At 42.5% G+C, this 14,351-nt stretch overlaps 1 protein-coding gene across 18 annotated transcripts in view; it reads left to right on the top strand.

Moving 5' to 3' along the window:
• MICAL3 (microtubule associated monooxygenase, calponin and LIM domain containing 3) overlaps positions 1-14,351 on the top strand; it is a 215,417-nt gene that overhangs the window by 106,136 nt on the left and 94,930 nt on the right. For 15 of the 18 annotated variants that reach the window (XM_013046424.2, XM_045071701.1, XM_045071703.1 and 12 more), the window contains exons 8-17: positions 665-922; positions 1,243-1,358; positions 2,360-2,486; positions 3,459-3,555; positions 5,943-6,090; positions 8,105-8,301; positions 10,265-10,377; positions 10,467-10,529; positions 11,016-11,189; positions 12,754-12,837. In XM_013046424.2, coding sequence (XP_012901878.1) covers positions 665-922; positions 1,243-1,358; positions 2,360-2,486; positions 3,459-3,555; positions 5,943-6,090; positions 8,105-8,301; positions 10,265-10,377; positions 10,467-10,529; positions 11,016-11,189; positions 12,754-12,837 — 1,377 coding nt within the window. The remainder of the gene's footprint in view (positions 1-664; positions 923-1,242; positions 1,359-2,359; positions 2,487-3,458; positions 3,556-5,942; positions 6,091-8,104; positions 8,302-10,264; positions 10,378-10,466; positions 10,530-11,015; positions 11,190-12,753; positions 12,838-14,351) is intronic. The other 3 variants (XM_045071714.1, XM_045071715.1, XM_045071716.1) reach the window with 1 other exon arrangement.

The following is a 14,351-nucleotide window of genomic DNA, read 5'->3' as shown; positions in this document are numbered from 1 at the left end:
TGGAAACACCAGGCAGCAAACCTGTGCTCTTTTAGAAACAGTCTCCCCCATGGGGCACCCAGGTGGCTCAGTTGGTTGAGCATCTGACTCTTGATTTTGGCTTAGGTCACAATCTTAGGGTAGTGGGGTCATCAGTTTTCATGCTCAGCAGGGAGTCTACTTGGGATTCTGTCTCTCTCCCTCTCGCCCTCCCCATCCCCACCAGGCTCTCTATCTCTCTCAAATAAATAAATAAATAAATAAATATTTTTAATAAATTTATTTATTTATTTACTTATTTATTTATTAAAAGAAGGTCACCTGGGTGGCTAAGACAGTTAAACATTTACCTTCAGCTCAGCTCAGGTCATGATCCCAAGGTCCTAGCCTACCCAGTGGGGAGCCTGCTTCTCCTCCTCCCTCTGCACCCGCCCCTTCCTGTGCTGTCTCTCTGCTTTCTCTCTCTCAAATAAATAAATAATCTTTTTTAAAAAAATAAATAAATAAAAAATTTTTCAAAGGAAACAGCCTCCCCTTTTGTCTTTCATTTATGTAGAAGACTTGTTTTGGAATATGAAATCACTTTAGGAAGAAGGGAAAGGCTGTGAAACTAGCTTACATCTGACATGTATAGTGTGGCTCTAGCAGGGCTTTTCCTTTGACCCTCTTCTCTCTCTGGAGACAGGACTACGCTGACACAGAGCTCTTGCTTTCCCGGGAGAATGTGGACCAAGAGGCTCTGCTGAACTATGCCAGGGAGGCGGCTGACTTCTCCACTCAGCAGCAGCTGCCATCTCTGGATTTTGCCATCAATCACTACGGGCAGCCTGATGTGGCCATGTTTGACTTCACTTGTATGTATGCCTCTGAGAATGCTGCCTTGGTGCGGGAGCAGAATGGACACCAGTTACTAGTGGCCCTGGTTGGGGACAGCCTCCTAGAGGTGAGTGGTAAGGACGGCAGCACTTTATAGTAGAGGCAGTAGTAAGGAAGCAGTAATAATGAGGAACAATGGGAGTATCCCAGGTTGCAGAGCAAGTGCCTATAGCATGGTGCAGCAGAGGTAGACTCCCTGCAGAGATACCCAAGGAAGTAAGGAGGTTGCTCACTATGGATGGAAGCTCTGCAGCTTTTGTGATTTGTTCTGCCGGCTTATGAACAGTTGCTAAATAGTACCGTCAACAACAGACTTTCTCTCTTAGTTTAGTTTCCCTCTATTAAAAGGTAATTTATTTTTATTCTTTGTTTTCTGTTCCTTCATAGCCTTTTTGGCCAATGGGGACAGGAATAGCCCGAGGATTTCTAGCTGCTATGGACTCAGCCTGGATGGTACGAAGTTGGTCTCTAGGAACAAGCCCCTTGGAGGTCCTGGCCGAGAGGTAATGGGAAGTAGCCACAGGTCCCTTTCCTGGGAGTGATGATTGGTTTGCTCCTCAAGCAGAATACAGGTTTTCTTCCTTCTCTCTCTCTCTCTCTCTCCTGCTTTCTTAATTAAAGATGTTTTCATATTTAAGAGAAGAAAAGCAAGATAATGATTAAAAGTCATAGATATGTAAAGACTATCTAATTTAAGTGCTCTTATTTCTTTCCAAATTAAATTCATTACTGACAGATGGTATCTGAATCTTTGTATTCCTTTAAGGAATAGTATCTGTTACCTTTATGGCAGTCACACAAACAAATACATAAGCATAGTACATTAAATCTTCCCATCCTTAAAGTAGAAAGACTTGCACTAATGAAATCAGTGTGATAGCAGGGGACATACCAGGGGGACATAAGAAAAGAAATACGAAGTGACTTTGGATTCAAAAGAAAATCCCAAATTGCTTGCAAATATTTCTTAAACTTTCAAATGTCAGATATGTTGAAGCAGATTATTGCATATGAGGTAAGAATCCTAGGATTTGTTTGCTAATAAAGAACAAATGCCCTGACCAGAAAAACTAGAGAAATAAGATTTCCTGGGTGTAGTCTGTGGTTGATAGCATTTTAAGTCTGTTATCTAAGGTACTCTGGGCAAGTTTAGTGGCAAGTTCTTTTTTCATCTGTGGTTTTCTTAAATATTGGCCTACTTGAAAAAACAAAAGAGTAAATTATTTGCCTTTTAAATTAGAATCAGGCTTTTTATCCCAACCCACCATGATGTACTTGCTCTTGCTACTGGTCCTCAACCAGTCCAGTGCCTGTGGAATCACTGGAGTAGTGGAATGGGAGCAAGGGCTGATGTAGGTTTGGATAAAAATGGCCAATGATGAAGACTTGTCATATCCTTCAGATTATTTGGGATATTGACAGAAAATAGGAATATTATCAAAGGAGAAGGAGATATGTATGGTGCTTGTCACTGCTCTGAGTAAATTGTTGTATGTTCTTGCAGAGAAAGCATTTATAGGTTGCTGCCTCAGACCACCCCTGAGAATGTGAGTAAAAACTTCAGCCAATACAGCATTGACCCTGTCACCAGATACCCCAACATTAACGTCAACTTCCTCCGCCCGAGCCAGGTAAGAGCCTTCTAGTCAGTTATCTACATCTAAGCCCATATTCAGGACGGATCAGACCTCTGAAACACTGAAATATGTCTGTTAATACCGTATACATATACTCCATTCATAATCCAAGTAGATGTCTCCCTGGAATGGTATCACTTTCCCTCAGTGGATTGAGCAGCTAAGGGAGGGAGTTGGTGAATGACTTGCCAGAAGATCCCATGTTACCAAATCCAGGATCCAGGACTTTGTCCAGGGCTTTCTCATTCAAGCTGCATGTTGTAAGGGAGAGAGTACTTGCTCACTACTCAGGAAATGGGACTTCTTGCATTATTGCCGCCCATCACTTTGATGTGGATTTGTCATCCCATCTTCTCTGAACCCCAGTTTCTTCATCAATAAAGTGGAGGTGATAGTCCTGCTATTCACGAGACCATTGTGAGGGCAAATGAGATTGTTCACTTGAACAGACTTTGAAAATTAGTACCTTCTGTGCAAGTTAAAGATACTATTGGTCAGTTCTGTTACACTGCTGAGTCATTTCTCACAATCTCTAAAGCCTTAAAATTGCATTGAGAATGACATTTGACAAAGCGCTATAATCCCAAAGAACCCAACTGTTTTTAGAAAGCGGCCCGTTCAACATATTTGCCTCTGTACTTGTATAATTTTTTATTTACTTTCTAGCTGAAGTTTATGGCTCTAAGCCTTCTGTATACCTCTATTTAAGGGGCCTGTGAGACCTGCTATCAATGGGCAGTATTAATGGTTCAATAGTGACTATCTTGAGTAGCTAATTTTTAGCACTTTTTTACACTAACCTGTATTTGTTTACATGTAACCCCACCACATTCCAGAAAGGATTTAAAGGTCATTGTCTTAGCTTTTATCTGAACTTTGCCCAACCTGCTATCTTAGTCTTTCATTTTGCTCTCAGGTGGGAACTTGTTAAGTGGTGTTTGATTTTCCTTCTTAACTTTCTGCCAGGTGCGCCATTTATACGATACTGGGGAAACAAAAGATATTCATCTGGAAATGGAGAACCTGGTGAATTCTCGAACTACCCCAAAGTTGACTCGCAATGGTGAGTTCTGGCAATGGCCTATTAAATGCGAGTACCCTATTCAGAGAAGTCTGTACTTACTGAGCTGGTAGTGCACACAGTACTGTATAAGGCCATGAATCTCAACTGGGGTGATTTTGGCCCCCGGGGAACATATGGTAGCATTTGCAGACATTTTAGATAGTCATGACTGGGGGAGGGTGCTAAACCTCCTACAGTGCACAGGTCAGCTCCCCACAACAAAGAATTGCCTAGCCAGAAATGTCGGGAATATCAGGGCAGAACCCAGAGAAATCAGGTATAAATGCTGTTGAGAGAGAGGAAGTGAGCACACATCCACACCAACTAAGGTTTCTGGGGGAGACTTTAGGAAAAAGCAGTGGTGTTTTAGCTGAGTACTACAACATTGCCAGGATACAGTTATGAGGGATAAAAGCCATTCCATATTTTGTGTTCACTGAAGGGCCCCTGTAGATTTTTTTTAAAAGGAGAGCAAAATGAATGTACCTAGTCAGCTACATGGAAGATGGGATGGAGAAGGGAAATGCGAGAGGCAGGGCCACTAGTTAGAAGTACATTGTAGCAGTCAAGCTAACGGCGGTGAAGGCCTGAATCTGATGCTCATGTCGAGGATGGACAAGGGAGTGGAGCGTAGTTAGAACTCTGACTTTGGAGCCAGGTGCAACTGTGTCACAATTTAAGCTTTGCCATTTGTGAAATTTGTGGGCCAGAACAGGTTATTTTGCACTTCTGAACTTTGGTTTTCTTGTCTGTTAAATGGGTGTAAGAAATAGCTACTTCCACCATGCTCACAAATGGCAGCCATTTTGTCATTGTTGTTATTCATTATGCAAGTGAGAGTATATTCAAGAGCCAGAAACAATAGGCATCAGCAGTTTGGTTGCATGGGCAAGAGATGGTTGCAGGTGGTGCCGCCATCAGTTTGGACAAGGAAGCAGGAGGATAGAAGGTTTGAGTCTGTTTTAAGTTTGACATGTTATTGCAATATCAGGGTGGATTTCACAACTAACAGGCAGTTGGAAGCATTTTCGTCTATGTCCACTCAGGTGTCATCTACTTGAAAGCAGGCAGTAAACCTTTGTCACTATCATTTTAGAGCCTGGAATGTTGAAGTTGCCCAGTACCTGTTGGGTTGGTGGAAAAACAGATTTGGGAGACATCTGAACAAAGTTAATTTCTGAAGTAAATTTCTGATTTATGATGATAACAGCAGGAGTGTTTCTCTATATAGTTTTAGAATACATTTTCACTGAAAGATTTAAATGAAACAGGGTTTTTATGATACACAGTTTTTTGTTTTGTTTTGTTTTGTTTTTTATAAAGATTTTATTTATTTATTTGACAGAGAGAGATCACAAGTAGGCAGAGAGGCAGGCAGAGAGAGAGGAGGAAGCAGACTCCCTGCTGAGCAGAGAGCCCGATGCGGGACTCGATTCCAGGACCCTGAGATCATGACCTGAGCCGAAGGCAGCGGCTTAACCCACCGAGCCACCCAGGCGCCCCCACAGTTTTTATCTTATGTTCCCAAGTCACTAAATGACTTCATACAAGGTTAGATATTTCCAGCTGCCAAAGGTAAGAGAGCAGACATTCTTGGACACAGATAGGAATTCACAGATTGTTCTAAATGCTCCATATCAGAGCTCCTCTGATGCAGTTAAGAAAAATGGACTTTTAGAAATGCCATCCATGTTCAAGAAGACACAGCAGTGAACTGGAAAACATTCAAGTGTATGTGTTGATGTGTTCACTTTTTCAAGTTGTGATCATTTATAATATGGAGTGCCAGTCCTGGCCTGGGGGACTGTTCTGGTCCAGGGTCTTTGGCCTTGCCATTGTAATCCTACGGAGTTTGTTCATTTGCCAAATCACTCTATACCCTGGAACATGTAAGAGTGGGCTTTGTGCATTATTGATTTAACGTATTGCTAGAGAGAACAGACTCTTTACTGCTGTATTCCTCCCAATATAATTTGAAGGGAAGGAGCTTCTTCAGCTAGCTGCCAAGCCGCGCTTCTAGACCTTCTTTAGGTGGGGATAACAGGTCAGTAGATGGTGATCTTCCAGCTAAGTCAGTATCCAAGAGTGCTGCAGGGACCCTGGGCTTCAGGACCAGCAGATCCAGATCATTCCTCTTGTGACTTATCATTCTATTAGAGGGACTGGTGTTGACATCAGATACTGGGTAAATTTGGTAGTTTCTTATCTACCTAAAATTCCACTATTATGATACCAATTACGTAGCTTTTTACTTTTGAAAAACAGTGATAACTGTTTTGTTCCTGCCTTTAGTAAGTTTTTAAACTGGTATGTGTACTACAAGGAGGATCCTACATCAATACTACCAGGTGACCACACTTCTGATGGTTTTTTTGTTGTTGTTTTAGAGTCTGTAGCTCGTTCAAGCAAACTGCTGGGTTGGTGCCAAAGGCAGACAGATGGCTATGCAGGGGTAAATGTGACAGATCTCACTATGTCTTGGAAAAGTGGACTGGCCTTATGTGCGATCATCCATAGATACCGCCCTGATCTGATGTAAGTTGTGACAAACTTTGTGTTTCATTTTGTATTTGCTCATGATCTCAGAGTGTTTTGCTATCAGGTAGCCAAATTTTGCATTTCTTCCTAGAATGAGATACATAGCAAGATACTTTTTTCTAGGAGGCAGTGATTAATTTCAAGTTAGTTATATTTAAAACTTGTGTCAAGCATCGTGTAGCTGAATCCAGCTGAAGTTTTAAAAATCACAGCACTCAGAAGGTCAAAAACTAGTTTTAATACCCACCTGGGCCTATTAACATCACACAAAGGAAAACTCTGTTTATTGGCCCCAGGTTGAACTCTTCATTTCGGCCAGCTATTTCCCAGATGCTGGTGGTCATAAGGAAAACCTCACTAGAACATTTGGCTGGCTGAAGGCAAATATGTCACTACCAAGAAACTCGAAAGCAGTGAATTTATCATGGTTCATTGGTATTTTCTCTGTTAAGAATTGTGCCTTTTGCAAATATACTATGCCCAGGCCCATAAGATTCAGGCCACCTTAACTCGCTTATATCAGTGACACCCTCTTTTTTGGCCATTCTTTACTCACCTAAATGCAAAATCACTACAGTAGGATGACCCCAGGTCAATTACAGAGACCAGTGCCTTCAGATTTCTCCCATAGGCATTCGTTACCATGGAAGCCAAACAGGAAGATCCAGAAACAGGAGAAAAGACTGTTGAATTATTTTGGCTGCCTGTCCTTTTCATTAGGGCCCAAATTTGTGCATTTGCTTTAATGATTGCTTAAGGAAACCTAAGAAACATAGTTCCTGTTTATATTAGGTTATAAATTAATAAGGCCAGAGCTACTAGAAACTGCTTTACATATATGGTTTTGGAATAAGAATTTCTGATTTATTTAGATAAAGCTAAGTGATCTCCAGTGCTCCTGTCCCATAGGTAATGCAAAGGTTGGTAAATGAATGTAGGGTTCCCCCCTCCCCCATCAAGAAAGGACAGGAGAAGAAAAAGGAGTACTTTCAGAAGGATTGTGATGAATGGCAGAAGACTGGGTGAATCTGTTCTCTTCCAAAGGGAAGGCAGGAAAGAAAAGGAGGTGGAGGCAAAAGGAGCTGAAGGGAAGCTAGCAGGTGAGGTTGGGGGGTGGTAGAGGGAGAAGGCTGCCTGCAGAAGGTCTAGGGAAGTTCCATGTAACAGACACAAAGCAGCGGGGGTAGGTGATTTGGCACCGTTTAGACTACAATAAGGTCATTCAGGATGAGGCCTTCCTGGTTTGATAGACTTAATCTATAAAGAAAAAGCATTTAGAAAAATGAAAACCTTGCTACAGAGTCAGTAGTAAGTTAACACAAAATAAGGCCTGCCAGTTGATCTGAAATCACCCCTTAAAGAAGAATGGTCTCCGTCTTTACTTCATTGAATGGCAAGAAGTTTGAGACACAGCGGAAAGTGTTTGTTCATTTAAGTACTTGGGAAAACGGGAAATTTAGCCTCAGAAACATCTTTTGAGGAAGGTTTTGGAATTTCCCTTCATGTAGAAGGCTGAATAAGATTTACCAGAGCTGATTGAGTGCATCAACAGCTCGTCCAAATGACACAGCGAGTGATAGTCCTAAGCCTTTAGAAGCAGTCTGATCCAAATAGGATATCATCATTATCGAGCATTAGTGTAATATGTACAGATCACATACAAGGTACAAGAGGATACATATTAAAGATAGTTCCTATTCTTGGGCTTACCTATTAGTAAGAAGTTTACATTATTGGGAAAATGAGAGTAGTTCTTCAACTTTTCCCTCCTTTTTTACTTTCTGGGTAGATCTTTAGTCATCACCCTCCTTGAGGGTGATTTGCATTTTATTGGTGTAAAGGAGGAGACCAAAAGGGGAGAAGAGCAGGTTGGCTCTCAAATTGCAGTAAACCCCGCACCCTGGATTTTAGCTGGAAGACGAAGAAAATGATGATGACTCTACTGATACTGTGTTTTCTGGCCTGAGGATAAGCAACCCTTCTTGTGTTTTTCTCCTTCTGTTTTTCTTAGAGATTTTGATTCTTTGGATGAGCAAAATGTGGAGAAGAATAACCAGCTGGCCTTTGATATTGCTGAGAAGGAATTGGGCATTTCTCCCATTATGACAGGCAAAGAAATGGCCTCGGTGGGGGAGCCTGACAAGCTTTCTATGGTGATGTACCTGACTCAGTTCTATGAGATGTTCAAGGACTCACTCCCGTCCAGTGGTAAGGGCTGGCGGGCACGAATATGGAAGGCCTCCATTTTTTCTGTTTTTCCTGGCTTTTCTTTCTTCCCTTCTAACCACGTCCTTCATTAGTACCACCAGAAGCAAACCTGCACTTACTCTGTATTATTATTGGTTGGCAGTCTGGGTAAGGCCCTGGAACTTTGCTCCATTATTTTTTCCTTCTTGACTAGTGTGTTCTCAGCCATTATTTCTTTCCCCAAATCTTTCTCACTAAGTCTATGGGTTTGCAAAAATCATTCCTTTGCAAAATGTTTTCCTTGACTCTGCTACTTCCTTACACCCTTCCTCTCAGAGCCAGCCTTTTTTAAAAAAGTGGTTTGTTCTTAGTAGGACCTCTGCCTCCTAAGGCCTAAACTTCGCAACACTTTGCGACCTGGCTTCTTCTTCTTTTTTTTTTTTAAGATTTTATTTGGCAGATCACAAGTAGGCAGAGAGGCAGGTAGAGAGAGACGGGGGAAGCAGGCTCCCTACTGAGGAGAGAGCCTGAACATGACCTGAGCTGAAGGCAGAGGCTTTAACCCACTGAGCCACCCAGGCACCCCCCGGCTTCTGTTTTAACTGCTCTTCCAAAAACTATTTACAGTCGTGAAGAATCATCGAATTTGCATTCTTTTCTCCTTTTTGCTTCTCTCACTCACTTGGCTTTTCTGCATTATTCAGCACTATGGAATGGTATTCTTTTTCTTGAAATTCTCTCTTCTCATTGGCCTCTGTGGTCCTGTACTTGTTTTAGCTTCATTCTCTTTCTTCTGTAACTGTTCCTTTTCTGGCTTCTCTCTCTTCTCCAACCTTTTAGTGTTTTTCCAAGTCTTTGGCCCTTAGCCTGCTGCCTCAGTCTACCAAAATGCTACCAAAAATATTCCTGTTATCATTTATTGTCCCTTGAAGTAAGTCAGTACACATATTGCTTTAGAGTGTTGACCATGGTACCCAACCTGGATTTACTTCCCAGTACTTGCACCTGTTTGACCTTAGGCAAGTTACTAAATTTCCCTGTGCCTCAGTTTCGCCATCCATAAACTGGATTTTATGTACATATAACATGAAACTGATGAGCTAAAGAGAGTGTTTGGCAAACAGGCATTTAATATCAGCAGTATATTATTCATTTTGATTACTTTTTAAATTACTGTTATTACTAATAAAATATTGCAATCCATAGAGTTTGTGGTTCCACAGTGTCTTCTAGCCTGTGTACTCTTACAGATGTCCGTAGCTTTTTCTGATCAGATATGCAGTTCTTACAACAGGAATCCACAACTCTCAAATCAAATCCCTGTTTAGGGAGAGCCTTCCTCTTATGTGTGCCTGTGTACATGGTTGCCTGCATCATCAAAGCCAGTGACCCTGAGCTATGTACCCTTCCTCCCTTTCTCCCTCTACCTTGAAGTTTTTATCACAACAGTGAGGCTTTAGCAGTCTTTTGTAACTAACAATCATAGGCAGATTCCAATGTTTGAAAAGCGAAAAGTGGAGGGTTTTGTGACTATAGTGAATTGGAGAAAAGAGTTGGTTTTGTTAACATGGATGGAGAAGAAAGCTCAACATTCAGACCATAGTGTGCATTTCTTTACTGAGTTCCTTTTGCTTTTGTCAGAGCAGATGAACCTTTATTTATTTTTTTTTTTAAGATTTTTTATTTATTTCTTTGTCAGAGAGCGAGCGAGAGCGAGCACAGGCAGACAGAGTGGAAGGCAGAGTCAGAGGGAGAAGCAGGCTCCCCACGGAGCAAGGAACCTGATGTGGGACTCGATCCCAGGACGCTGGGATCATGACCTGAGCCGAAGGCAGCTGCTTAACCAACTGAGCCACCCAGGCGTCCCGCAGATGAACCTTTAAAGTTTTCTGGGGTTCTGTGAGCCACCTGCAAGGAGTGTAGTTCTGGTCAGTACTTTGAAGCCCCCTCCAGGGCTGTGCTCAACATTACTTCCTGTTCACAGATGCCCTGGACCTAAATGCCGAGGACAAAGCAGTTCTTATAGCCAGCACCAAATCCCCCATCTCCTTCCTCAGCAAACTTGGGCAGACCATCTCTCGGAAGCGTTCTCCCAAGGTAAATAGAGGAGGGTTTTGACCTGCTACAAAGCTATAGGTGAGGTATGGTGACTAGGATAATGCAGTCTCCCTCCTCTCTTGATATAGGATAAAAAGGAAAAGGACTTGGATGGTGCTGGAAAGAGGAGAAAGACTAGTCAATCGGAAGAGGTAAGATTTAGCTGGGATTTGCTAGAATGGTCATACTGAATTGCCCATTGGGGCTGAAATTAATTTCCAAATTGATATTGCTAGATCTTTTCATATTCATTTTTATGAGAATTTCTGAGAGCAGCTGCTTTTTCAGCAGGCTCTTGCCTTTGTACAGCGTTTTGGAGAGCATCTAAGGAAGCATACACACACGTGTGTGCACTAGTGCTTTCCTCTCTCTTCAGAATTTTACATTTTGCTGGGGGCAGTGGCTTTCTTGAGATAGGACAACACCAGCCCAAGTCCAGGTACCTCTTTATACTGCCCCATGCACCAAAAGTCTTGCTGACTGCCTCTGGAGTTTAGAACCTTGAAGAGAGCTGTTAAGCTTAACTAAAGCAAAAATAGCAGCTGCCATGCCAGGCACTGGCTGTACTCCTTTGAGGGAAGGGCATCTGTGGGGGACTTCTTAACCAAGGCCAGTTCTTGGGTGTTGGTGTTTGTCAGGAGGATGTGCCCCGTGGTTACAGAGGAGGAAGGCCCACACTGGTGAGCACCCTGACGGACAGGAGGATGGATGTGGCCCTTGGCAATCAGAACAAAGTGAAGTACATGGCGACCCAGTTGTTGGCCAAATTTGAAGAGAATGCACCCCCACAGTCCACTGGCATGAGGAGACAGGTAAGCCCCACTTCGTATCTCACCCATCCATGCTTGGTCTGGCCATATAAGAAGGAGGGATCTTAGTCAAATGAAGTGGGACAGGGTGTGTCTCAGCCGAGCGTTCACACCCTCATGACTGTGTCTGGTTTTCTCCTTGTCTGACTGTGGCCGAGAAAAGCTTTTGATAAGCCCCTCCCATGCTTTCAGCACTGCTTTCTCCTCACCATTCATGTCTGAGGTGTCTGTGGCAAAAATCCAGAAGAGGGATTTGAAGTTTTATAAATGTCTATACATATTTATATGCTCACATATGTGCACAATTCGAATTATTAAAGAGATAGATGCTTACTGAGGAAAATGCTGGAGAAAATAATAAAGGTAATCAAAACACCTCTAATTCTGTTAACATTTTTTTATATTTCTTTCTTGTCTGTTTTCAGTGCATTTTTGTTTTTATAGTTGAGGTCATTTGGAAGATACACTTTCTGTTCTGCTTTGTTCACGTAACTTTGGGCATATTCCCATGTTGTTCCAAACTCTACAAGCATCTTCCAATACATGTGTGTCCGTGCTTTTCTTAACTCTTCCTCTGGTGTTGGATGTTTTTGATGTTGTTCATCTTTCATGATGAAGTATAAAGATAAAAAATGTTCTTGTGAGAAATCTTCTTTTGTGTGTTGTGGATGGTTTTCATAGGCTATCCTTGAACTAGGTCAGGAATTATGAACATTTTAAAGAGTCATCATGGATACTAACTTGAGAGTGCTAGACAGGAGCATTTGACTTGAGATGTCTTTGTTAGGTCATCCCTCCCCTCTTGCTTGTTTGAAAGTCACTGAGACTTCTTATAAGAGGAGGTGCTGGGATTTGGAGATAAGCACAGGAAGTTTCTGACAGAGCTCCCAGTGACCTGAGAGAACATCCAAAGGAAAGGGAGCCCATTCTTTTTATTGTTTTACTCTCTTTCTTCAGCTTTTTCCATACATATCAGCCATTGTTCCAAGGTTCAGGGGTGAGGGGGGTACTGACTTTGCTTGGAGTCTGGCCAGAATTAACTTCTTCCCACATTTAGCCTTTGGTTATTAATTTTTACACTCCAGTCGTATGTATTGTGGCTCATAGAGAGGAATAAATACTGTTCATTGGTAGACATCTGAGGTTGCAGCTCTGGCAACTGTGGGATCTGCCCCATCTCAGGAGGTCTGGAAAGCTCTCCTTGGGAGGAAGTTTGCCCCTAAGAGAAGGTTGTGTTCCTCATTTTGAGTAGAAAGTTTAGTTTTCCAAACCAGAATTAGTAGTTTAGGTTCAGAGCTTTGAGCTAGGGAAGAGGAGAGTGAAAATTACAGCTTCTGATTTCATTTTTTTCCTTTTGCATTTGCTTTTGGTTTGTGGGGTGGGGTATTTTATTTCCTTTGTAAATGTAACTTTCTAAGAATTAATTCTGTGTCTGTTCCCACTCCCTCCTCATAGATGTGTGTCTGTCCACCATTATCTTTTTTGTGTCTTCTCCTACCTTAATGTATTTTATTTTGTTTTGTCTCCATGTCCTGTCCCCCACCCATACTTGGCCTGTGTGTCACAGCCGACACAAGAGCGTGGGGTCAGCCAGCCGTCCTGCTGCCTACCTGAGCAGGGTCACCCTGCTCCCACCCCCCAGTGGAAACAGGTAAAGGAGCTGTCCAGGGGCCAAAATGGGTGCTGCTTCCCTGGGCCTTCCCAACCTGCTCATCCCTCAGAGCCAGCCAGGGCTGAGGCCTACACTTTAGAATCCTAGCTCCCAAGGACAGGAAGCTTTTGTACTCATTTGAGTAGCAGCTTTGGGGAACGGTTTAACAGACAGTGCTAATTGTATTGCTTGATTTGTTTAACTCCTTGGGATTTGAGAAATTAGTTAAAAGAGTGGGGGTAATTTGGTGTTGAAATTAGCTGAAGCTCTGTGGGAAGTTGTTCCAGGTACCTTAGCTTCTCCACTTTACCACTGTAACCTTTGACCCAAGTTGACTTTTTGCTTACATGTGTCCTTGTAACTAATGGAGGGAGAATCCTGAACTCAGCAAGGCTGAGAATTGGGGCAGTAGAGCCTTTCATGTTAAATAGGGAAATGTTAGCCAAGAAATATCTTGAACTATGATTTTTATTTGTTTCAGACCCTCAACAGAGATGATCATGGGCCTTTTCTTGGCGTTTTATCTCCATTTAACATACACCTTGAAAATTTTCAGTAAAGTTTTTACAGGATCTCCTAGAAGGCTGCGTCTAAGCAGTATTGGATAGGACAGAAGAAGTGAGTGGAGGGATGTCAGCTGGTTGATAATAGGAAACCCTTTAGTAGCATTGGGGCCTCTACTGTATTTTCTCCCAAGTCACAGTTGAGCAAAGTCCTGCTCTAGTAAGTATAGCCTGGATTCTCTGTCTTGTGGTTTGGTATCATCTAGGACTAAGATTCTGAGAGCTCAGGTGAGCTGACTCTTGATTTCTTCTTGTGCTATAGAGTGCCAGCTATTGCTGGGAGGTGCTGGGGAGTGGCAAATGGATTTTATTTGAATTACATTCAGGGCAAAAGTTCCTTTCTAACCTCTTTTAAATAATATGCCACATTGAAGGCAGGCTCCAGGAGGCTGAGATGGAAGCTGGGGAACAATGTTCATACTCACAACAGAAGCCAAGCTGCTTCTTCCTCTGTGTTTGGAGGACATCTTCTGGAAAACAAACAAAACTCATTGGAAAACCCGTTTTATTTTCTTACCCTTTGCCTTGAAGTCTAGGTGGAATGTATGATTGGAAAGGTAATTTTTAGTTGAGGATCTGCTAAAGGAGAAAGTGAACTCTAGATACCCCCAAACTCTGGATTCTGACAGTATTTATCAAGGTCACCTGACATAGGAAGAGCAAAGGGGAAGGGAAGTCAGTTGTAACACGTGTAGTGGATGAACAGATGACTTTAAATGTCACATGCCCAGAGCAGCTTTGGGTTGGCTTGCTGGGAAGTCTCGAGGGTAGTAAGTGTGACCAAGGAGCCTGGCTCAGCCAAGCCTCTGTCCCCGTGAAGAGCGGCATGTCAGCTCATCACCTGATGGAGCTATACTGAAGGGGCATCAGGAGCTTGGTGTTGGTGGGCCTGCTTGTGTTTCTCCTATTCATGAAGTATCTGATGGCCTCTGACCTTGTGCACGGTGCTAC

Source organism: Mustela putorius, unplaced genomic scaffold, assembly GCF_011764305.1.
Source record: "Mustela putorius furo isolate JIRA1106 unplaced genomic scaffold, ASM1176430v1.1 tig00003988_pilon_pilon_pilon, whole genome shotgun sequence".
Classification (NCBI taxonomy): domain Eukaryota; kingdom Metazoa; phylum Chordata; class Mammalia; order Carnivora; family Mustelidae; genus Mustela; species Mustela putorius.
The sequence above is the reverse complement of the archived record's forward strand: the minus strand, read 5'-3'. Positions and strand labels throughout refer to the sequence as shown.